General features: G+C 34.5%; 1 protein-coding gene across 1 annotated transcript in view; it reads left to right on the forward strand.

Moving 5' to 3' along the window:
• Positions 1-26475, forward strand: part of LOC114097622 (phospholipid-transporting ATPase IB-like) — a 155435-nt gene that overhangs the window by 110696 nt on the left and 18264 nt on the right. Inside the window, 5 exon segments of the mRNA XM_071611730.1 lie at positions 6774-6835; positions 10551-10607; positions 13466-13573; positions 19334-19422; positions 25572-25670. Coding sequence (XP_071467831.1) covers positions 6774-6835; positions 10551-10607; positions 13466-13573; positions 19334-19422; positions 25572-25670 — 415 coding nt within the window.

Below are 26475 nucleotides of genomic sequence, written 5' to 3' on the forward strand. Positions count from 1 at the left end.
CTGAAGAACAGAGAAAAAAATAGAATAAAAAAAGTTGCACAGAGGCTCAAAAAAATGTGGTAAATCTTAAAAAAAAATGTATATAATAGGAGGACCAGAACAAGAGGAGAAAAATAATGGAGCAAAATAAATCTTCAAGAAAATTATAACTGAAAAGTCACCAAATTAGTTGAAAACATTAACTAGACATCAGAAAATCAATGAACTCCAATTATATGTAAAAACATTCACATACACACATTGTAGTAAAAATGTTGAGAGCCAAACACAATGATACAATTTTGAAAAAAAAAAGATGATGACATGAAAGACCATTTATTGTTAATTTCTAGTAAATATTTGAGTTAGGAAGATCAATAGCAAAGTTCTTACCAGAAAAATGGAAGCCAGAAGGTAGTGAAAAACTAAAGTGCTGAGAAAGAAAACAAAAACTATTAATGAAGAATCTTAAGCCCAGTAAAACAATCTTTCAAAAGTGAAGTTGAAATAAAAAATTCCAAGATTAACAAAACATGATATCCTTTGTTTCTAAAATGTTTACTATTCAAGAAATACTGAAGGAATTTTAAACAAGTAAACCCAGGTGAAAATTCAAATCTACACATTCATTTACAAAATTAACTCAAAATGTATCAAAGACTTACATATAAGACCCCCAAACTGTGAAGCTACTAAAAGAAAACAAGGGAAAATGGAAAAATTTCCTGGCATTCATCTTGGGGGGTGATTTTTTCCTTTTTCTTTTTTTTTTTTTTTTATGAATCCAAAAGTAGAAGCAGTAAGAGCAAAAAATAATGCTGTCTCACCTTTGTAATATATCTAGAAAAGAAGGTTCAGTATAGTGATTAAAAACATAGATAGAATCTATTAAAAAATCATAGGTTATCTTCAAATATAAGAATTGTAGTGTAATAATAAACCCAAATCTGGAATTATAAATACCATGATTTTATCAATGCAGTAGTTTACAGAATTTATGTTGTTAAATGTAATGCATATGATAAACTAATTCTTAGAATACTCATTTTTGGTTTTTCCTCCTAAGATTCATTAAAATTTTTAGTCTTCTAACATTTAAAATATCCCACAACACATATGCACACATAGACAACATCCTCAGATTCTCTATAAAGAATAAATAATGTTATTTGTGCTTACTGGGTGGTGTGTATGAGGTGGGTACCAACTGAAATTAACTGTGTGCAAATTTGCTTTGATATTTATGAGAATGAATTATGTAGCTGCCCAAATTATCTGGTACAATGTTTAGGCACTGAAAGATTTCATACATGTTTAAATTTAGTTTAAAGTATTTTTTACATATTGGACAAGCAAACTACATAAGTACAAAATATCACTCATCATTGTGCAGCTATATGAAGTGACAACCAAGGTTTCCATGTCCCTACTTCATCCATTTTGCCTGAATGTGTCATACATAATCTCAGGGACCAGGTGTAAATTTATCTATGACAAATTCTTCCCTTTTCATTACATATGCCTTTTATTTATTTCTCTTTCATTAAGGCACAGGCTGGGATCTCCAGGACAATGTTAAACAGAAGCAGTAAATTTGGACATGTTCACATTCTTCCTAATCTTATGAGGAAAGAATGCATCTTTCTACTATTATTTAAGATATTAGATTTTTTTCATAGATGCCCATTATTACAATAAGAAAGTTTTCTTCAGTTCTAGTTGGTTGAAGATATTTATTTATTTGTTTGTTTATATTTATAGATGGACACAATATCTTTATTTTATTTTTTATTTTTATGTGGTGCTGAGTATTGAACCCAGTGCCTTACACGTGCCAGGCAAGTGCTTTACTACTGAGCCATAAATTGGATTTGGTTTATGTTTTTTCTTATCCATCTATTAAGGTGATAACATTTTTCTTTTTTGTTCTGCTACTATGATGAATTGGATTCATTAATTTTAAAATATAAACTAGCATCATATCCTTGAATAATCCCTTGTTTATCATGTATTATCTTTTTTATATATGCTAAATTTGATTTGCTAAGGATTTTTGCCTCTATGTTCATGATGGGTATTGATTGCTCTTTCTTATAATATTCTTTATCTGTATTTTTGTTTGTTTTTTACATTTTTTAAATTTGTTCTTTTTAGACATACATGACAGTAGAGTGTTTTTTTGACATACTGTACATACATGAAGTATAACTTATTCTAGTAGGATCCTGTTCTCATCGTTGTACATGATGTGGAGTTACATTGGTCATGTATTCATATGTGAACATAGGAAAATTATGTCCAGTTCATTCTACTGTCTTTTCTATTCCCATTCTCCTCCCTTCCCTTCATTCCTCTTTGTCTAATCTACAGAACTTCTATTCCCTCCCTGCATTATGTATTGGCATCTGCATATCAAAAAGAACATTCAGCTTTTGGTTTTTTGGAATTGGCTCATTTCACTTAGCCTGGTAGTCTCAACAAGACTCCTAAAGCACAAGAAGTAAAATCAACAATCAATAAATAGGATGGTATCAAACTAAAAAGCTTCTTCATAGCAAAGGAAACAATCAGGAATGTGAAGAGAGATCCTACATAATGGGAGAAAAGCTTTGCCACCAGCACCTCACATAGAACATTAATCTCTGGAATATATAAAGAAACTCAAAATTTATCTGGATTTCAAATTAGCATAATACTTGTTTCTTAAGTTGGGAAATATCTACTTCTTTGCTTCTGAAAAAATTAGTTTTTAAAGTTGGAAAATTAAATATTTCATTTTCTAGCTTTCTTCTAGAAAGTTTTAGCACAATAACTTTGCTTTAAAGCAAATTTATTCTTTTGAAATTTAAAACAAATGAATGTTCTTTAAGATTTTATTTATCCAAAAAGTCTCTATTTTATTTTCCTTTTGTAAAAGCAATTTTATGTTGATAGTTCCTTTTCTTCAACTTCTTTAAAGACCATTGACTTGTGGTTTGCATTATTTTGTTGAAAAGCCTATGATAATTCTTCTTTATGTAGTGTGTTGTCTTTGTGATCCTAAGACTTATTTTCTTTATCACTGATTCACAGCAATTGGTTTTGATATGACATGATAAAGTTTAAGTTATGTTTATCTATTTTCCTGCTCAAAGTTTTTGCATCTATTGTTTTATAGTGTTCAACAAAGTGTAAAAATTTTCCTTACCATTTCTTTTGTCTCTCTTTCTTCTTCTTCCATGACTCTAACTACACATATGTCAGACCCTTAATGTTTTCCCCATCTGTGTCCATTTATAATATTTTTGTTCTCTCTTTTAAGTTCATTTTTAGTTTGTTTTTCTATGCTTTTAAGTGTACTAATATTTTATTTAGTTGTGTTACTGATTTATCAGTGTTAATATTTTCATCTCTAGAAATTTTATTTTGTTCGTGTCTTTAATTTCTTTCCTTATCATGTTCATATTTTCCTACAAATCCTTGAGCATATTTAAAATATTTATAATAGCTACAGACTTCTCTGCTATTTCCAACATCTCTGTTATTTCTGAATTGTTTCTAGTACCAATTTTCTTCTGGTTATTCATCATTTTCCCCCATTTATTCACATTGTAATTTTATAATGGATGTTGAACATTATAAATGATATGTTGCTGAATAGTTCATTTTTATTTTTAAATACTTGGACTTTGTTTTAGCACAATAACTTAGTTATTGTGATTCAATTTTACTCTTTTGATACTTATTTTCATATTTTTTGAAGTTCAGTCAAATAATCCTTTAAAATGAATTTAATTTCTCTACTAAAGTTATATACTCCCTCTGGGGTCTCTGCTGAATGCTTATCAAAAAAGTTCTTTTCACTTTAGCCTATAGGAATTTGAGCAATTCCTATATTAAATCTGGAATTTTTTAAAACTTGCCCTTATGTAGTAATTTGTTTTTCCATGGAAGTTGTTCTTTACTGCCTTGTGGGATTTCTTGGCACACATTGCAGATTAGCATTCAATCAAGGGCTTATGAGGACCCCATAGGAATTTCTTAAGATAATTCTTTCCATAATTCCCATATTCCATTCTGCAAATTTGAACAACTTCGTCCTGTCAGTGTCTCATTAATTCAGCAAACAATGTTGAATCTCTTTCCCTGCACAGTAGTTTAGAAACTGCCTCGAGGTGTGAGTAGGGACAAGGCTCATCTAATGTTTTACCCTTTCTTCAGGAATTAAAGTTTTCTGTTTGGTCTCTTACCTAATGTCTGAAGGTAGTCATTTTATATTTAATCCAATTTTCTAATAGATTATAGCCAGAAATATTTTGCCTATTCATTTATTTGTTGTCACTTTATCTATTATGAACTGAGAAAGGTGAGTGAAAATCTACTACTATCATATTTGTTTCTCCTTTTTGCTCTCAATTTATGTTTTAAAATATTATTTGTCATGCCAATAGTCTATTTCATATTCATTGAAATTTTTATGTTTGGCTTTACAAGGTACCCTTCCTTGTCTTGTGTAAGTCTTTTTAGTGTCAATTTCTTCTAGGTTACAGTTACTATTATGTCTCATCCTTGATCATCCTTCATTTTTCAACTATATGAGTTGTTTTTTTAAGGTGTAGTTCTTGCAGCATAAAATCTAATTTGAGATTCAATCTGAAATTCATTTTTTAAAAAATAGATTTTTTTGAGATGTTCTTATGATTTTGCATTTCCTTCCTAAATTTATTTTTCTAATCTTTAATCATTTCTTTGGGTTTCCTTGCTTATTTGTATAGATTTCTGATACTGAGAAAGGTTTGAATTTTTGTTCTTATAGTCAATTTTTTATTGACTATTTCTTTAGAGAAATCATTTCCTCGTATGAATAATGATAAAATTATTGCATTTTTTCTTCCTTCTTTCTTTCTGTTCCTCCAGCACCCCATTATCTTGCATATGACATACCTTCATGCTCTTAAGTATGCTTCCAGTTAAATACTTTCTGTTTGCTTTGAATGTCTTTTGTTGACTTGATGAGACCATCTGCAAACTTGATGTTTTCCATTTATTTCACCAGTACCTTCATGTATTCAGGTATCATTTCCTTATCATATGGGCATGTGATAATTACAGCTAATCATTTTAACACCACATTTGTTTTTGCTTTTATAGTCTTATTTCTTCAACGTATTAGATGTATATAAATATATTTTGATTTATTAAATCTTTCAAATGCACACAGGTCTTTTTGTTCTGATTATTCATTAGGTTTTTGGCTGGGTAAACTGGGTCTTATGTAAAAATCCCTAGTGAACATTCTTCATCTGTGATAAATTTTGCTGTCCTTTTCCACTCATTTGATTCAATTCATTTAAAAACATATTTCATAATCAGGGACAAATATATAGCATAATAAAGAATGACCAAAACTCATAAAATAGTCATTTTATGGGTACTGTGTCTGTTTCTTTCTTTCTTTCTTTTTTTTTTTTTTAATTCTTCATGGGATTAAAGTTTCTGTCCCAGAGAGAAGAAAAGTGTATTTTTGCAGATGTTTTTTGAGATCTGATGCTCTAGACTGAGTTGGTATTCACATCAGAGAGTTCTTACTACATGTAGCAAGCTCAGCTTCTGTGCTGGCCTCAGTTCCTTGGAAGCCTTTGTTAGTTTTCTGAGTCTATGGATTTTTTTTGTCTCCTTGTTTCCCTGACATTGACTTTGTGGCAGTTTTCATTATTAATTTTGTGTAATATTCAGAAGGAAAGTAATTTCTGCTTCACACCAGAATGTTGGAATACTGGAAGTTTTTCTTCCTCCCAATGTAGCTTCTAATTTTTCTATTCCCTTTATGAGTGCATATCTAAACAATATAATCCAATATTATGTTCCTGTGAAGTAGCTATCTTCTCTTTTCTATTCAGTTATATTGTTCTCATCTCTACTATCATCCCACTCCAGCTCACAAAGTGTAGGTCAGTGCACATTCTAGAATCATGATTGTCATTCTCCTGGTGGTTGTAATTTGGTCCACATACTTATCCACTTTTCTTCATTTGGATTCCCTAAATGTTTCATTGCCTGTAGTTTTAGGGAAAAGAATAAGCCTTGAAAATTTTAGTGGATTATAACTCAGAAACAAACAAACAAACATAAAACAACAACAATAAATGAGCCTAAGTACATAAGTATACTATCTGAATTGGTATAAAGGTCAGGAGTTGGCACTTGAAAATTACATATCAAATGTAATGAACCAAAGACCACAAATATGTATTAGAGAATTTTAAAACATGTCAAGAAGATCTGAAGAGAGTATCCTAATCTTGAGATAGTCTGGGGCTTTCATAAAGTTTTATAGCAGATATAGCAATAATTGTAAAGAATTGGGAAATTCTATCATTATTTCAAATTGTCTATTGTTTGTTATTTTAGTAACCTTAGAAAAGGAAATAGTATTAAAAATATGATGACAAAATTATTACAATTTCTCATAACCTAGCATCATTTATGGGATATTTGTACTTTTAATTTATGGGTTCTGTCAGATGGTTTAATGCAAATAAAGCTAGGTTTACAACAACAGTCACATACTCCTTATGCTTTGTTTTTTCATCTGTTGCTTGATATATCCTTGGAGAGACTAAAAAGTAAGAAAAAGTCACAATTATCACAGATAATAGATGCAAAATTTTTGTCATTTAAAGCAATTTAGAAATATGACCAATAATCAATGAATATTTTGGGGGGTCCACTATGGGTTTCTTTGGTAAAAATAAATTCAAAATCTATATTACAGACTCTATAAAGATTAAAACATGATTTTTTTCACTTTTCAGATATGATTTTGCGACATGGTTACACCACAGACTATTTATTTCTTGGAAATTTTATTTATACGGTAAGATTACTCTTGTGCATTAAATCACTTATTTAAAATTAAAACAAATAAATCACTTTATCAAATGTTATAAGGCAGTATCCTATGAATTTTAAGATTCTCTCACTCTAATGTCTTTTCCAAGAAGAAACTATTATAGCAGTTGCTTACATATATTTCTAGAAATATAAACTTTATTACAAATATATGTTACCTCCCTCCCTCCTTTTTTTTATAAGTAGGGAATGCTTCTCAATGTCTCATTTTTCCCACTATATAGCATGCCTTGCTGATTTCAAATCAACCCATAAATATTTACATCATCCTTTTAGGGTTGCTTGTATGAGTAACTTGCCCTTATCAATTTAGCTAGTCTGCTATTAGTGGACATTACTGTTATTTTTGGTCCGTTGACATTATGAACAATACTGCAAAGACTATTCGTATGTGCCAGAAGTAAGTATATCTGTAGGATAAATTTCTAAGAGCTTAATTGCTATATCAGATGGTAGCATGAATTTTGAAAGACATTACCAAATATTCCCCCAAAGAGTACACGAATTTAGTAATAAGAACATCAATTTCCCTGAGTCCCATGGGCAGTGATCTTATCACACTTTTTCATCCAAAAATGATAGCCTATTGCAGTTTTTGCTTTGAGAGCAATCATATTTGTGTGATTATAAATCAATTCCTTTTTTTTCTTTCCATGAACTGCTTGTTGTTGTATTTAGTTCTATTGGGATGTCATTTTTTTTTCTTGTTATTGTGTACCTATACGTACATACCGTTCATCTATTGAGGGAAACCTAGGTTGGTTCCATAGCTTAGCTATTGTGAATTGAGCTGCTGTAAACATTGATGTGGCCGCATCACTATAGTATGCTGACTTTAAGTCTTCTGGGTATATATCAAGGAGTGGGACAGCTGGGTCAAATGGTGGTTCCATTCCAAGTTTTCTGAGGAATATCCATACTACTTTCCATAGCAGTTGCACCAATTTGCATTCCCATCAGCAATGTATGAGTGTACCTTTTCCCCCACATCCTTGCCAACATTTATTGTTGCCTGTATTCTTGATGATTGCCATTCTGACTGGAATGAGATGAAATCTTAGAGTAGATTTGATTTGCATCTCTCTAATTACTAGAGATGTTGAACACTTTTTCATATATTTGTTGATCAATTGTATTTCTTCTTCTGTGAAGTGTCTGTTCTAACAGACATATATAGAATATTTCACCCATCAGCTATGATTCTATACTTGGAAGACCCTAAAAGTTCCATCAGAAAACTCCTAGAACTAGTAAATAAATTCAGCAAAGTAGCAGGATATATAAATCAACACCCATAAATCAAAGGCATTTCTGTATACCAGTGACAAATCCTCAGAAAGGGAAATGAGGAAAACTACCCCATTCTCAATAGCCTCAAAAAAATTAAAATACTTGGGTATCAACTTAATGAAAGAGGTAAAAGATCTATATAAAGAAAATTACAGAACCCTAAAGAAATCAAAGAAGACCTTAGAAGATGGAAAGATTTACCTTGCTCTTTTATAGGACAAATTAATATTATCAAAATGACCATACTTCCAAAAGCACTATACAGATTTAATGCAATTCCTATCAAAATCCCAATGGCATTCCTCATACAAATAAGAAAAGCAATCATGAAATTCATCTGGAAAAAATAAGTGACTCAGAATAGCTAAAGCAATCCTTAGCAGGAAGAGTGAATCAGGTGGCATCACTATACCAGACTTTAAACTATACTACAGAGGAATAGTAACAAAAACAGCATGGTATTGGCACCAAAACAGACTTGATAAACCAATGGTACATAATATAGGACACAGAGAATAACCCACAAAAATACAATTATCTTATATTAGACAAAGGTGCCAAGAACATGCATTGGAGAAAAGACAGCCTCTTCAACAAAATGGTGCTGGGAAAACTGGAAATCCATATGCAACAAAATGAAATTAAACCCCTATCTCTCACCATGCACAAAACTCAAAATGGATCAAGGACTTAGGAATCAACCAGAGACCCTGCGTCTAAGAGAAGAAAAAGTAGGCCATAATCTCCATCATGTGGGATTAGGCCCCAATTTCCTTAATAAGACTTCTGTGGCACAAGAATTAAAATCAAGAATTAATAAATGGGATGGAATCAAACTAAAAAGCTTCTTCTCAACAAAAGAAACAATCTGTGAGATGAATAAAGAGCCTATATCTTGGGAGCAATCCTTTATGTCTCACGCATCAGATAGAGCACTAATCACTAGGGTATATAAAGAACTCAAAAAGCTAAACACCAAAAAAACAAATAACCCAATCGATAAATGGGCCAAGGACCTGAACAGACACTTCTCAGAGGATGATGTACAATCAATTAACAAATACATGAAAAAATGTTCATCATTGCTAGCAATTAGAGAAAGCAAATTAAAATCACTCTAAGATTTCCTCTCACTCCAGTCAGAATGGCAGCTATTATGCATCAAACAACAATAAGTGTTGGTGAGGATGTGGGGAAAAGGGTACACGCATACATTGCTGGTGGGACTGCAAATTGGTGCAGTCAATATGAAAAGCAGTATGGAGATTTCTTGGAAAATTAGGAATGGAACCACCATTTGACCCAGCTGTCCCTCTCCTCGGTCTATACCCAAAGGATTTAAAAACAGCATACTACAGAGACACAACCACATCAATGTTTATAGCAGCACAATTCACAATAGCTGTGGAACCAACCTAGATGCCCTTCAATAGATGAATGGATAAAAAAAATGTGGCATATATACATAATGGAATATTACTCAGCAATAAAAGAGAATAAAATCATGGCATTTGCAGGTAAATGGTTGGAGTTAAAGAAGATAATGCTAAGTGAAGTTAGCCAATCCCAAAAAACCAAATGCTGAATGTTTTCTTTGATATAAGAAAGCTAATTCATAGTGGGATAGGGAGCGGGAACATGGGAGGAATAGATGAACTCTAGATAGGGCAGAGGGATTGGAGGGGAAGGGAGGGGGCATGGGGTAATTAATGATGGTGGAATGTGATGATCATTATTATCCAAATTACATGTATGAAGACATAAATTGGTGTGAATATGCTATGTATACAACCATAGATATGAAAAATTATGCTCTATATATGTAATAAAATTGTAATGCATTCTTCTATCATATATAAATTTTAAAATTTACATAAAAAAGAATATTTTACCCATCAATGAGCAAATATACTTTCTTCTCAGCAGCATATGGCTCCTTCTCTAAAATAGATAATATCTTATGACACAAAGCAACTCTTAGGTAAATACAAAAATCCACAGAAGATACTCTTTTGATTTATAGTGGTTTCAATTTACCCTGCTCAACTGTATTTTTTTTATTAATAGCACTCAGATTTCTAGGTAGAATCAAGTCTTCCATGGTATTTATAAAAAAAAAAGTAAATATAAGAGCTTATAACATAAGTATTGATTTGAGTCGTATGCTAAAGAGTTCCTAAACACGTGCATGTATTAGAAAACACTACATCCTCCTTAGAGCTAAAACCCAGGAGAACGTTTATCAACTTAATGACATTATAGTCCACCAGATGTGAGGATGAACGGGGCGGGAGGGTGTCAGGAAAGGAGCAGGAGACATGAATTCTAATGGAAATTTTTTTTACATTTTTTATTTTATTGTCTTTGCCTTCCCATCTCACCTCTCACAGTATGTAGTTGTTACTGTTTGTCTGAAAGCTGGGCTGGAGACAACATCTTGGAATAGAGTAAGTATACTTCAGGAGTTTTTCTAAATCCATTGTTGTTGCTATGTGCTGACTTACTTTTAATCTTTAGAAAAATAATAAGCTTTTGTTTGTTCTCCATACTCTATTTGATTTTGCATATTCAAATAATGATTTAAACTGGATGAAGGCGTATTATTCATCTAATGTCTTTAAGATATTTGTTTTCCTGTTTTACATTTGAAATAGATTCAATTTAGCATACTATAACTAAGATACTTCATTTACTATTATTATCCAAGTTCAGGATTAAAACAGAAAATTTAGCTAATACAGAAATTTAAGTAAATACATATTTTCCATGCCTTTCAATGTGAATGCTATTATTGACAGTTTGGTTTCTATTCTTTCAGTCTTTGTTCTATGTATGTTAACTTTTTAAAACAAGAATAAAATAATAGCTAGGCCAGAGCACATGTGTAATCCCAGAGACTCAGGAAGCTGAGGAAGGAGTTTGAGGCCAGCCCAGGCTACTTAGACCCTAGTCAACTTCGTAAGACCCTCTCTCAAAATAGAAAAGAAAAAGGACTGGGGTGTAGGTTACTGGTAAAGTGCCCCTGGGTTCAATTCCCAATATCAAAAATTTTTAAAAAAAGATTATAATGTAGCTAAGGTTTTGTAATTTACTTTTTTCACTTAATAATAGTTAACATTTTTCCATCTATTTAATCTGCTAGCTATGAATGAGTTCTTTTCCAACTAATACTCAAAACATTTACAGAAGGGGCTGGAAGATGTACTCAGTCATAGAACACTTGCATAGATGCTCAGGCCCTGGGTTTGGTCCCCAGTACTGAAAAAAAAAAAAAAAAACATAAACAAAGATTTTTTGAGAGGAAATGAATTTATATTAGCTTGTAACTTTTTTTTTTTTTTTTTTGTACCAAGGATTAAACTCAGGGGCACTCGACCAAGCCACATCCCTAGCCCTATTTTGTATTTTTTTAAAATTTAGAGACAGGGTCTCACTGAGTTGCTTAGCGCCTCACCATTGCTGAGACTGACTTTGAATTCATGATCCTCCAGTCTCAGTCTCTTGAGCCACTGGGATTGCAGGCATGCGCCCCTGTACCCAGCTAGCTTGTCACCTTTTAAGAGCTAAGATGATGTAGTGTATCACACATTCTCTGATGTAATCAATCTGGAGTTCTGACCACAACAGTATTTCCAACTGGATCTTGACATTCGGTTATGAAAAAACATATTACATTAGCAGCTCATAAAACATACAAATGCATGTTATTATACCACCTTAACCATTATGTAAATATAGAAACAATTATTTTCTATTTCTCGTTCTAATTGTCAAATCCTCTCCAATAAAGAATGTTTTCTAGGTTTAGGATCACTTATGTCTGTACATACTGAATCTCACTTTTTTTATTCATAAATATTTCTTTGTTTACTTGTTTATTTAAAGTCCATAGCAAAAGTAGCAAAAAAGGGGGGACTTTCTTGTCGCCTGTGTTGCCCCATGTTCCTGCTCTCTACCTCCCATTGAGGTTAAGAAGGAGTGTGGTAAAGAAAAAAAGAAGAGAAGGCATTGGTTGCCTACCCTGTGGAGATGATGGAGTAGGTGTTCTGGGGCTTCTTGTTGGGGAAGAGGAGGATACTGGAAGTCACATTTAGGTGCAAGAACTAAGCAGGGCAGAGAAGTAGCAAAATGCCTCTCAAGAGCAACATGGTGGCTTGCGACCACTCCCGCGTCCCATCAGGAACCCATACTAAACCATACCGAAGTGCCTATCACTACAACTAATGCATTGTGTCAATTACAAGGGAACCATTATGAAGATGCATTGTTGTATGTATGTATTTATTTATTTTAGTTGTAGATGGATACAATACCTTCATTTTATTTATTTATCTTTATGCGGTGCTCGGGATCAAACCCAGTGCCTCACACATGCTAGGCAAGCACTCTACCATTGAGCCATAACCCCAGCCCCTGCATTGCTGTTTTTTAAGTTTCAAAGTTCCCAGTTTTCGCCTGATCCTCTTTTCCACCATCTTTATGTGGAAATCATCTTTAATCATCTTTATGATCACAGGAAGACCCTTTCTGGAGACCAGTTCTGTTTACTTTAACCAGAGAGAGGAATCATTTAACTAATAGGTTACCTTTTAAAAGAATGTGAAAAGTTGATTTTGAAGATAACTTACAAACACATAGCAACCAACACTCTGAGAACCAGCAGACTGGTCTTTTCCACTGTTACATTTGTTGTTTGAACATAATTAAGCAACAAGCACTACCTAACAGGATGAGAGCACTTGAGCCCATTATAGAATTTGGCACAAGTTCCCAGACCCAGACATTGGCAGTGATCTTTCATCCAGTTATCTCTATGAGGCTAATGTGCATCATTCAGTCAATGTCACAATGTCTGTCATTGTCTCAGAGCTACTTGTACAGAACAAGAATGATTTGGTCATTTTTAAAAGATCTCTTCCTGATTTCTGTTCAAATATTTTACCTTTACTGGAAAAGCTCTGTATTAAAAATAGACAAAAGCAGATAGCCTCAATAAGTCACCCATCACTTGTATGGACTGAGAGTTGGCCGTTTTCACTGAAGACACAGAATGTCACTTGGCTTAGGTAACTGGGGTACCATTGTTTAAGATACATTAACCAGTGGTTCCTTGTTTCTGCAGCAAAATATTCTGAAAAGAATGTGAGAAACAAAACCCCAAATTTTAAGTAATTGAACGATTATTGATATTTTCTCATGAAAACATCTGAGATGAACAAATGTATTTTGTTAGTTGATATAATTACCACCCTCCCCCATTTTAAATAGAAAAACTCATGCCTCTGTGGTTCTCTTCTTTCTGCAGTTTAGTCATGTGGCAATTTGGGGAAGCATAATAAGCTGGATGCTGTTTTTCTCAGTTTATTCTTTCTTCTGGCCCATCTTCTCTGTTGCTCCTGAAATGACAGGACAGGTTAGTCCTACCAACTGTGAGTGTCTTTATATTCTGCATGAAAATTGATCCTCACTAACAATGTGAACTGATGCTAACAACTTCCAAAATTATTTAGGAAAAAAAGATAAAAATAAGTGTAATGAGAAGTAGTTACTGATTCAACTAAATTCTGAATTACTTATAAAAAAATATTATATCCAAAATCTTATTATTTTAAACTATCCAAATCAACCACTTTTCCCCAAATTTGTGTTTTTTTGTGTATATAAGCGATAGTAATGGCTGAATCATCTAAAATAGCTAATATTGTAATTATATTTCTCATGTAATATGCTACGTGCTCAAATTATTTGTACTTGGTAGCACATGCATGGAATTAGGAAATTATTATTATTTAAAATATTTAGAATAGCCATTCTTCAGTTCTCAAAATAGAATACATAGTCTAAACTTCTAAATATTTTAAACCTACATGGAAGCTGTTATTTTACTTATATGAAACTTCAGAGCATATTCTAAAAATGTTATGCTTTTTTATATATTTTTAAATTCTACTGTGTTTATGCCTCTTGTAGGCATAGGGATTAGACCACATTATTATAAAGTGAATCACAGAATTCCATGATATGGGAATTATAGGTGAACTTGATACAAACTGGAAACAACCCATATGTCCATAAATGGGTGAATGAATAATCACATACCATACCATAGAATATTATTCAGAGATAAAAAGGAAGAAATTATTGACACATCTAACATCATTGATGAATCTCAAAATAATGATTTTGAGAGAAATAAAGTAGCCCAAGAAAGAAATAAAAAGAAAGAGAAGGAAGAAAGAAGAGAAAGAAGAAAGAAGAAACAAATTGTATAGGTTTGGCAAGAACTGGCATTTAATCAGGAGCATAAGGGAAGTTATGGGGATGGTAGATATGTTCTTGATTGGGATAATGATTTCAAGGATATTTGCTCTAGTTTTTTAAATTCTGTATAACATTATGATACATTTTGACATAATCACAAATGCATAGAATATAATTTTCTTTAATTCACTCCACAGAACTTCCCCCCTTCTCCTCTCTCCCTTCTCCTGTTCCCTTCCCTCTTTCCACTGATCTTTCTGTAATTTATATATAGATTTTTTTAAATTACTGTCTTGAGGACATACTTGATGCTGGGATTCACTATTCTATATTCATATATGTACATATGAAAGTTTGGTTAGATTCATTCCACTGTTCTTTCTTTTCCCCCATTCCTCCTTCCCCTTTCTCCACCCTCTTTGTCTACTCCACTGATCTTTATTTTGATGAAATTGCCTCTCCTTTTTTTTACTGTCTCTCTTTCTTTCCCCTCCCCCACCAACCCTTTATTTAAGATTAGTTTTCACATATCAGAAAAAAACTTTCAACCTTTGACTTTATGGGACTGGCTTATTTCACTTAGCATGATAGTCTCCAGTTCCATCTATTTAGCAGAAAATGCCATGATTTCATTCTTATTTATGGATGAGCAAATTCCATTGTGTGTGTATATACCATATTTTGTTCATCATTCACCTGTTGAAGGACACCTAGACTGGTTCCATAGTTTGGCTACTGTGGATTGTGCTGCTATAAAGATTGATGTGGCTGTGTCATAACAGGCTGATTTTAAGTCTTTTGGTTATATACTGAGGAGTGGGATAACTAGGTCATATAGTGGTTCTATTCCTAAATTTTTGAGGAATATCCTTACTATTTTCCAGAGTATTGCTCTAATTTAAAGTCCCACCAAAAATATATGAGTGTACCTTTCCCCCCACATCCTCACCAACATTCATTATTTGTCTTCTTGATAATTGTCATTCTGTCTGGAGTAATATGAAATTTCAATGTAGTTTTAATTTGCATTTCTCTAATTGCTAGAGATGTTGAACAATTTGTTTGCCATTTGTGTTTCTTCTTTTGAGAAGTATCTGTTTAGTTTAGTTTTGCTTTGTTTTTTTGTTTTTTGAGTTCTTTGTATATCCAGGTTCTTAATACCCTTATCTGAGAAGCAGGTGGCAAAGATATTCTCCCATGTTCTCATGCTCTTGTTTCCTTCACTTGTGTGGAAATTTTTTAATTTGATACCATCCCACTTATTACTTTTTTATTTTATTTCTTGTACTTTAGGACTTGTGTTAAGGAGATCGGTTCCTGTGCCAACATGTAATTGCAGGGTTTCTGTTCTAATTCCTAGATTTTTTTTGTACTGAGAATTGAACTCAGGGGCACTTGACCACTGAGCCACATTCCCAGCCCTATTTTGTATTTTATTTAGAGACAGGGTCTCAATGAGTTGCTTAGCACCTTGCTTTTCATAAGGCTGGCTTTGAACTTGCGATCCTCCAGTCTCAGCCTCCTGAGCAGTTGGGATTGCAGGCATGTGCCACCACGCCCAGCTAATTCCTAGATTTTTGATACACCTTGAGTTGAGTTTTATGCAGAGTGAGAGATAGGGATCATATTTAATTCTTCTTCATATGGATTTCCAGTTTTCCCAAGACCATTTGTTAAAAATGTAAACATACATTTCTCTTTGTTTAGTATTAGATAACTGTATTTATGTGAGTTTGTCTCTGTTTCTTCTATTCTATTCCAGTGGTCTTCTTATGTTTTGGTGCCAGTACCATGCTGTTTTTTTTTTATTATAACTCTTCAGTATATTTTGAGGTCTGGTATGGTGATGCCTTCAGCTTTGCTCTTTTTTGATAATGATTATTTGGCTATTCTGGGTCTCTTATTTTTCCCAATGAATTTCAGAACTGCTTTTTCTATTTCTGTGAATAATGTCATTGGAATTTTGATGGTAATTGCACTGAATCTATATAGAACTTGTGGTAGTATGGACATTTTGACAATGTTAGGTCTGCCTCTCTAAGAACATGGGAGGTCTTTCCATCTTCTAAGGTTTTCTTCAATTTCTTTCTTTAGAGTTCTATCATTTCATTGTAGATATCCTTTACCTCCTTTGTTAGAGTATATTTTTGAGACTATTGTGAATGGGATAGTTTTCCTAATTTCTTTTTTCAGGAGATTCTTTATTGGAGTATAGGAACACAATTGATTTGCGTGCTGATCTTGTACCCTCCTACTTTGGTGAAGAATTTTAGAAGTCTTCTAGTGGAGTTTTTTGCATCTTCTAAATATAGAATCCTGCCATTAGCAAACAGAGATAATTTGAGCTCTTCTTTTCCTATTTGTATCCCTTTAATTTCCTTCTCTTACCTGAATATTTTCACCTAAATCATTAAAATTTGGTTTTGCCTTTATCATTTTTCTAAAATTGATTTTGCAAAAGTTACAATGAATCACTTACAATCAAATCCATTGAGAACTGGATCTCGCAGCTTGAATTTCTACTTTCTCAATTCCACACTGCCCTAGCCCTGTTTTCTTAGGATTTTTGGTATTCCTCATGACTCATCCAATCCTCTGACTAGTCCTTCTCAGACTCAAAGACAGAGCAGAAACTTGAGGTGACATTGACTGTCCAGGGTGTATTAAATACTGATGTAAGACTGGGAGACAGAACACTCTATTTCAACAATCTCATTGGGATAGGATGTAGTGTTTGGGGGGCCTATCGGGGTTATAAAAGAGAGACTCTACAGTAATTCAGGAGCCACAAAGTGTTGCCCCTTCTTGAAAGGAGACAAGAAAATTCAAAGACAAAAAGTAATAATATTTGTCATCTGTTTGGTTCCTGGGCTGTAAGTCTTTATAAGAAAAAGACACCTTCCTCCCAGCTGAAGAATCCCAAACCAATACAATCAAATGAAAATTCATGTGGGTTTTGGGGAAATGTCTTGAATTCCTCCCAAAAAGTAATTATAAAGCCATTCACAGTATATTGTACTTTTCCAGGTACAATATACTCTTACAAAAGAAAAATTACCCTACTGAAGATATAAAGATTCTTTAAAAAGTCAGATTATAGCACAGTAGATTAAGAATGAGAAATTAAAATGCCATCTGAAAATGATAATTAAAGTAATTTAAAAGGAAAATATGCAAATTTTAAAAGACACTGAAGGAGAAAATACAGATACATTTGACAAAGAACCAAAAAGAAGTTATTTAAAGAAAAATATGTAATCAACTGGTATTATCTGGCTGAATCATTTCTAATAGGGAAAATTGTAGTATGAAATGCATATATTAAAAGAAAGCCTGAAAAAAATCAACTTAAGCTTCCAACTCCAAGAGCTAGAAAAAAGAATCAAACCTCCAGCCAGGTGTGGTGGTGCATACCTATAATCCTAGTGGCTCAGGAGACTAAGGAGGATCACAAGTTCAAAACCAGCCTCAGCAACAGTGAGGTGCTAAGCAACTCAGTGAGACCCTGTCTCTAATAAAATACAAAAGAGGGCTGGGGATGTGGCTTAGTGGTTGAGTGCCCCTGAGCTCAATCCCTGGATCAAAAAAAAAAAGAATCAAACCTCAGAAAACTAAAAACAGGAAATAAAGACAAGAGATCAATGAATAGGAAACCAATGCAGAATCAACAAAGACCAGATTTGATGCTTTGAAAAGATTCATAAAATTGATGACCCTCTAAACAAGGCTCTTAAGAAAGAATAAGAGAAAACACCATTACCAATGGTCAGTGTATCAATGTCAGTATTCCTGACTGCTGGCCCTAGCTCCTGTCCCTCTGGAGTCACACCATATTCATATCAAGGCCAGCATCCCCACAGGATGTTCCTAGGCAATGACTGAGACATGGGGATACTAAGATGGGTCTCCTTGGTGACTCTGTCCCTATCAGGCTAACTAAACATTTCTTGACACTGCTAAAATCCCAGGTTCTCCTTCTCTACCTTCTCCTAGCCTCTCTCCTTCCATAGGTGTCCGTCTGGCAATATGGTCTGAAGGTCTTCTCTGCCAATGAAAATCTTGTTCCTGTAAACCTGTCATGGTGTCTTTCTCTTGGTTAAACCAAATTAATACGAATATTGCAAATGTGTTAAGAGGATTTTGTGAGCAACTCTACATAACAATAAATATAAATTGAAAAAAATCCACAAGAAATAGCAAATACCAAAACTGATAGAACCACAGACCCTGAAGATGTTCTGACAGATGATTGGGAGACCTCAGGCACTCAGCTTCCCCTTCTGTCCATTTGGCAAATTCTGGGACAGCATAAGGTAGGAAACTAACACATGAGAATAACAGAGTACTGAGAAAAATCAGGAGACAAATATTAGAGACTGAGACTTGCAACAGCAGGTACTCAGTTGAAAAAAAAAAACCTTGGCAAGTCAAAAGGCAAACGAGGGACAGAGAGATAGAGAGAGCCTTACTGAGTCTCAACTCACATAGTCTCTAATTGAACTAACATAATCAGTCAACAACCATTTAATGTGCTAGGCAAAAGGAAGAGTGAATTCTCTCAGGGAATACAATGGCAAAATTGTTTTACATATAACATAGCAGTTAAAGTTGTATTGCTTAGTAAGATAATACTGACCCATCCTCACATACCTGGGATAGAAACCTACTTGGTCAAAATATTTATTTGATTGCTTGATTTTAGAACACATTGAAATAAATTTGTTAATACCATCTTTAGTTTTTACACATCTGTGTTGATTTAGCAGTTCTCAGTTTCTTACAACTGCCTCCATATCTTTTCTGGCATTGACAGTTGTGGTGGAGGGGAGGAAATGGATAGCTGTACAGGCACTCAGTGTTGACAAAGGCAAAGATTCTTCTTTAATCATTCTTTATTTCTGTTTCTTTGCAGATCAATATGGTTCTGAGTTTTCCACACTTCTGGATGGGTTTTTTGTTAGTCCCTACTACCTGCCTGATTCAAAATTTTTTCTGGAAATTGTAAGTTGAAAAAAGAAGTAGTAGCCAAAAAGTTTATTGGCATGCTCAACTACCCTTTTTCAATTATGTATATATCTTTCAAACCACACTGAGTATCCCTTTATGCATATGAAATGTCACAAGGTTTTTAAGAAAGAAATTGTCTTCTGCTTTCTTGCCACTGGAGATTTACTGGCAATCAATTTAAATGGGAAAAAACATGGAAGGAAAGTGCACAGGAGGGAATATGAAATTTGTGGTGATATTACCGCACTCACGATTTTTTTCCAAACACTGACCCATTTCTTTTCTCTTTTGAAGTGTGACTTCAATTTTATCTAATTTATTGGAGTCAAAACCAAATCAGAGGATCACAGATTAAAAACTAAAAATAATAGTAAGAGGTAAATACTCAATGGAAAAACATTCTTTACTTTGAAAAAAAATGGAGTAAAACCCTCTCAAATATAGTTTCCCCCAAATATTTAAATGTTGGTTTAGAGTTTCTCAATTTATTTCAACCAAGTCCATTAAGGGCTGGGGTGGCAGAGGTGGAAGGCACTTTAAACTATATATAATCCCTAATATTAAGGTAAAGGATTTATGGAATTACACAGCTTTAAAACAGAAGCAGTTTGTTTATAATATGAATTATTACACATATTCTGTAACATGAACAACAAAATTCTAAAACAAATTTCAAACTCATTAATGAGGCATATACTGAATGGAATAATATTAATTTTGTTTTTTAACATTTAATTCTTCCTGAATTTCTCTATGTATCAGGAAATACAGAATTATTTGTGGAGCCCAAAGTGGAGAACTGAATCTTTCCCAGCATTTCCAGAAAATATATACCATGTTTTCTTCCCTCTCTCCTTCTCCCCTCTCCCTTCTACTTGCCTTGCTCTCCTCTCCTTCCCACCCTTCTTCTCTCACTGTGTGTCCATATATGATCTCTTCATTCATTCCACCTTCAAAAAGAATTATCTTGCCTGAGAGTCTAAGAAACATTTGAAGAACTCCCTTCATATTAGTATTAACCAAAGTTAGCTATGGGAGTGGGGCAAAGGTACTGATACATTGGTATTATCCTGAAAGTGGACATGAAGTTTCAGGGGCAGCAATGGACACTCATTACTTACCCACAGCAGTAGGTAGCCACATTAGTTCTCCTGGCCCTGATTTTCACCCTTCTGGGTAATGCAGTAAGGAATGGGTGGAATAGCCTGAAAGTACCAAGTTCATACCATGGAGAGAAAGCCAAAAATAGGAATCTGGGAGTTTGTGTTGGAGAGGGGCATCCATCCTCCAGCCCCTCGAGAGAGAGAGGAGGGAAACTTTGCTCCTTAATGTCAACAAATTTTCCTTGAAATATGACAGGGAAAGATTGTGGGTCCTAACCCCTTGAATGTAAATACAAGTCTTCAGGGATGAGAACAAAACAAATGTCTGTGGATTTACAATTCCTGGAATATCTCCATGGCCCAAGTCTCATTCCTTTTTTGAAATATAAACATTTTGATAAACTTTGCCATGTGAAGAGATAAAGTTTCTAATTTAATGAACACTTATGGACCTTTCTTTGTATTAATAGATCTGTGATCTTGTTTATTAAAAATAATCACAAGGTGGCACATGCCTGTAATCCCAATGGCTTGAAAGTTTGAGGCAGGAGGATCACAAGTTCCAGGCCAGTCCTCATCAACTTAGACAGGTCCTAAGCAACTTAGCAAGACCCTATCTCAAAATTGAAAGGGCTGGGATATGGTTCAATGGTAAAGTGTCCCTGGGTTCAATCCCCAGTATCAAAATAAATAACCACAAACTACCCAGAGCCTGGGATAAGCACTTACCTCTCATGCTTCAGCCCTGGGTTTCATCCTCGCACAGGGGAAAAAAAAAAAAAAAACTCCCAAATAAATCATCTCCCATTATTCAGACACTTTCAATCTAGGTGCTAAAAATTCATCACCTGGAGGTATAATTCATCAAATTTGGTATTCCAGGAATACCAAAGTGTTCCTGGAAGCAGAGCTAGAGTGCTGGAGAGGTAGAGTGTATATGGAACTAGAATATGCAGAAGACTCACAAGTTAAAATAAGCATTAGTTAATTATTTAGTCTGAAGTGTCTTCTTTTTCAGGGAAAAGAAAGCTTACTGTTAAGAACTTGACCCAGGGCAATTTTAATGTCCAGTTAAAATTTAACTTTGGAAAACATGTAGTATTTCCTGTCTCCTTACCTGCATCCTATCTGAAAACTTTTTAATTTGATTCCCAGAAATAATTGGTGAGGAACAAAGTAAACAAAGTAATTGATTAGGTGCTAGATGCTATCATTAGGTGCTAGATGAATCAAGTATTGATTAACTTCAAATACACACACACATACACAAACACACAGACAAAATAAGGATATCACTGTCAATCTTGAACCATGAGTTTTTGAATCTTGGAACATTTTGAAGCTATGTTTAACTTCTTAGAACCATTAAATTCTACACATTGCAATATTGCCATTATAAATATATTCTTATGAAATATTATTGAGGAGACATTTTCTTAAAGAAACAGAAACAGCAGTGGTCTTTATGTTGTTGTTTTCTTGTTAGTCAAGGCCACAAATGCCTATTTATTTGGTAATATAGATGAAATATAATTTCAGTGGAGAGATAAAGGAATCATTACTGTTGAAAATGAGCAGTATTTCTTTCAGCAATTAAGAAATGCACAAGTGCTTGAAACACACCTCTCCCCATCTAGAGCCCAGCCCAAGAGGTCACAGAAGAAAAGCTGGTTGCTGAGGAGGTGGTGCAATGGGGAGAACTTGAAAAAGCAAGACGCTTGTGCTGAAAGTGAAAGGCTAAAAAATACGTGGGTCAGACATTGTTCTTTCTGTTTGAGATGAGATTTCAGACCCTGCTTCTCAGGAACTGCTGAGAGAACTATCGTCCCATTATTCTTTTCCACAGAATAAAGAACCAAATTATAGAGGCCTTATATATATGCTAGTTATCATTGTGAATAGTCTCCCAACTGCTGCACAGGGGTGCAGCTTCCTGCAGTCTGAAGACATTGTGGTGGCCGGAGGGATACCTATCATCTGAGAGGTCCTTCCTGTACAGCATATAGAAATTCAGACTTTTTCTCTGAAAGCTGGTAATTTGGCCTACTGAAACAAACTGATAATAGGCAGATTAAGACAAGGTAAGGTACACAAACTTACTAACGTGTGCACATATTCATATGAGCCATACAAAATATGAAGTTCAAAGAAGGGCTGGATGGTTGAAACTTAAAACAATGCCCTTCTTAGGAAAGAGGTCAGTGGGGTGCTGTAGGAAATTTTCGAGGGTCAATAAATTGTTTTTAAGGAAGAAAGTGAGCCTAGAGAATAGACAGAGACTTGGGACAAAGTACCTTGGACTCTGGGTAGGGTGTTTGATTTTCAGTCTCTTCCTTTGTGCTATGAGCTTTAATTCTCCTTGGTTAATGACATTTCAGTATGAAGATTTTAAGGCAATTTTGTTTCTTATAGGCAGATCTCATCTTTAGGTGCAGAAGGGAACTTGGGAGAAAGCCCTTCTTGGGTTTGCTGCTCAATGTGACATCTAAAATGATAAATTTTGGGGTGTTGCTTTCTGAGCCACAATAGCCAATTTTCAGCTATTTATATGATTTACAGTGAGGGGTGGTTCTGAGTTTGAGAAGTGTCAAATACACATGATAGTGGAAACTAATGTGGTTCAATGTCATTTTAATATCTTTTTCATATAAAATGATACACTTTAAAAATCTGATATTAATGTAGAAATCTACATATTAAATGAAAGCACTTTATCACATAGAACTCTAACTCAGATAATAGATATATAAAGTGTTAAGAAATTTCATTCCACATAGTGTTGTCTATCTATTTTTCATGCAGAAAGCCTATAATTTGGTTCATTATTCTGTGGAAAAGAATAAATGAAATATACCCCATTTGATAGAATCCATTCCAAGGTATTAGAAGATGTCCATATTTTCCTTCCATAACCCAAAGTCACTCATTTTAGATACACAGCAAATATATTCTGTGCCTCTACTTTAACTGCCTTACAAAAGCTCTCCTTTGTTGTTATTGTCCTTTCTTCAGGTTGTGATGGCCAAAAATGTCCTTAGATAAACATCTAATAAGTAGAGCTCTTTCATAATGAATAACCATGAACTTTAATATGGTCTTATATCTCTTTTCCAAAACCTAAGCCACATTTTGTTAAATATTTTTCCTTCCTTGCTTCCATAAGTAATTCCCAGGCAACTCTTAATAATAGATAAGCCCTCAGGGTCAATTGTGAGAGGAGCATGGTAGAGTAACTGTATGTTTATATTTTATTCATTATTTTACTTTGATCAGAAAGGAATACAAAAGATAAAATAAAATGAGAGCAGAGTGACATAGGCTTTGGAATCAGAATATTAGGGAAATTATTGTTTTTGGAGGGAGGGTTGAATGATAGCTTCATTTTCTAAGAAGTGTCTTAGAAAATTCCTTAAATGGAAGCACACCTCTTAGATACACAGCAAACAGCGTTTTCCCTCAGGTATACATTAGCATTTAGGTTTGTTAATTTTTTGCATAATGTTATCTTGTTAAGTCTGGTATCACATTTTTTAACTTTTTTTGTACCAAAACTTGACCATTGATCTCTAATTTCTCCGAATCCATCAGTCCTCTTTTTTCTTCCCATCCTTTCCCATGTTGGCCAGACCAAAATTTATAAGCCACCAAGTTTTACTGATATCCTAAAGTCTCTTGCACTTTCCCATGAGACTTGGTTGGAGGTAAAGACAACCATGGCTGATACAGTAGCTCGTGAGCTATTCCTGATAGATGCCTCTGCTGGGCTTCCTTTCAGGGACAAGGCCAAATCTTTTTTTGTTTGTTTGTTTCTTTTTTATTGTTTTAGTTATAGTTGGACACATTACCTTTATTCCATTCATTTATTTTTATGTGGTGCTGAGGATCGAACCCAGGGCCCTGCGCATGCTAGGCAAGTGCTCTACTGCTGAGCCACAATCCCAGCCCACAAGGCCAAATCTTTATAAGGGCCATCGATGGCCTATTTTGTGCCCATGTCTTCCATCTCCTCTAGCTACACTTTGCCACTGCTGGGCTTCCGGGTATATTCCTTCTATCTGGAATATTCTTCCCCTCTCCCTTAGTTACTTGCTCCATCTCCTCTAGACACCAGTTCCACTCACTTCCTCAGAGGAACTTTTACTGATATCTTTGACAACCTTCTACCTCAGCCCCCAAAGAGTCACTGCACCAGCTAAGTCCCTTATCTTTATGAGAAGGTAACGTGCGCAGCTCTGTGTGCCACCCAGATACTGTTTTTCTAGAAGCTTAGAACCATTATCAGAGGGGTGCAGGGCAGAGCTGGGCAGTGTAAGTCAGCAGCCACCTTTCCTTTACGAGGAGTAGGATGATATCTAATTATAACTCACGAAGTATATTTAAGAACCCATGAGTGGATAAATGATGAATGCCCAACTATTGACAATGCCCCATTGCAAACAAGTTGACAAAGAAAGGGAAAGCATCTCTTTGAGTCACCTGTATATTTGAGATCAAATGTATTGATCTCTGCTACAGTAACTACAGACTTCCTGTCTGCCATTATAATTGCTAAAAACGGCACAGCTAGCCCTAGTGTTCTTTGATTTACGTACAGAAAAAGGACACAGCTGAATAAGAACCTGAGCGTCAAGATTCTCAAGCAGTTTTCACAGCAGTAAAGGGTATAAGTAGTCACGTCTCAGTCCTATGAATCTTCAGTGCTCTTTGTGACTAACACAGGAAAGATCTACCCTCCATAGTCAGAGTACTTCTATAGCCTGGACATGCATCCAACAGAGTTGCAGCCTTCATGGAAAGTGAGAAGTTTGGGGGCTGCCAGCTGCTAACATACACTACCCTGAGCCCCTCTGGTAATGCTTTTCAGGTGCTAGGAAACAGCCTGGTTGCACATGGAGGCTGCTGATGTGGTGTCATACCATGTTTCTTCATATCACCAATCATTAGAGGATGCCCAGCCTGCCATCTAAGAGGGCAAGGAAGAGTTGCTCAAGCAAGTAAAGCTCATATGCTATGTTCTTTTTATCTTTCCACATGCTATAGGATTAAAAATACCTACAAAAGAGGGCTTCTAGAAGAAATTCAGGAGCTGGAAAGCAGAAAAGATAGAATATTGGAACATAGTGAGATTTTTGAAAAGAGGTGAGTCTGTTCTCTTCATTATGGTTTTTGTTAAGAACACCTTCTCCTTATTCTTTCTCACATCTTTCCTTCCCAGGAATGTTCAGTCTCCCCCTTACTCCCCAAGTTCATTAAGTACATGCCAAACGGCATTTTGACCTGCACATGCCCTGCAGCTCAGTCCCTGTTTCCCTGCACAGGAGGACACAGGACACATTATGCACATTTATGTCAATCAAAGCAATGGCTTTCCATTGAGGTTTTGACTGGAAAGTTTTAAGGAGATTTCAGATATATAGGAAATTTATTTGGAAATTTGAAAAAACAAGTATATAGTAAATACCTTTGTCAAAACTCATGATACTGAACTATGAATTTTAACATAGATGAAATGGACTTAGCAGGAAAAATATAAACACAGTATAAATGTGCAAAAATAAAGATTTCATAGCAAAGGGTTAATCTCTCAAATGAGCAAAGTGAAAATTTGGGATATTTCCAGAAATCAGAAAAAAAAAAGTTGAAAAAGCCCACAAAGCAATAGAAAAACAGGTAAAATATAATAATAAACAGTTCATAGAGAAAGAAATACAATGGCCCTTAAACATACAAATGTACCCTCAACTGCCGCAGTCTGGCTGGGCACAAATGCCGCAGTCTGGCTGGGCACACAATCACGAGCCACCACACACCTTGTAGATTCAAACAGCAACTCTTTATTCCCGAACTCACACCGGCACTCTACAATCACGTTCTGGGGAAATCCACGTTCTCTGCCCAAATCCACCTCCACTGGGCTTCTATCTCCCAAAAAATACTGTCTGAA

This window comes from Marmota flaviventris, chromosome 4 (genome assembly GCF_047511675.1).
Source record: "Marmota flaviventris isolate mMarFla1 chromosome 4, mMarFla1.hap1, whole genome shotgun sequence".
NCBI lineage: Eukaryota > Metazoa > Chordata > Mammalia > Rodentia > Sciuridae > Marmota > Marmota flaviventris.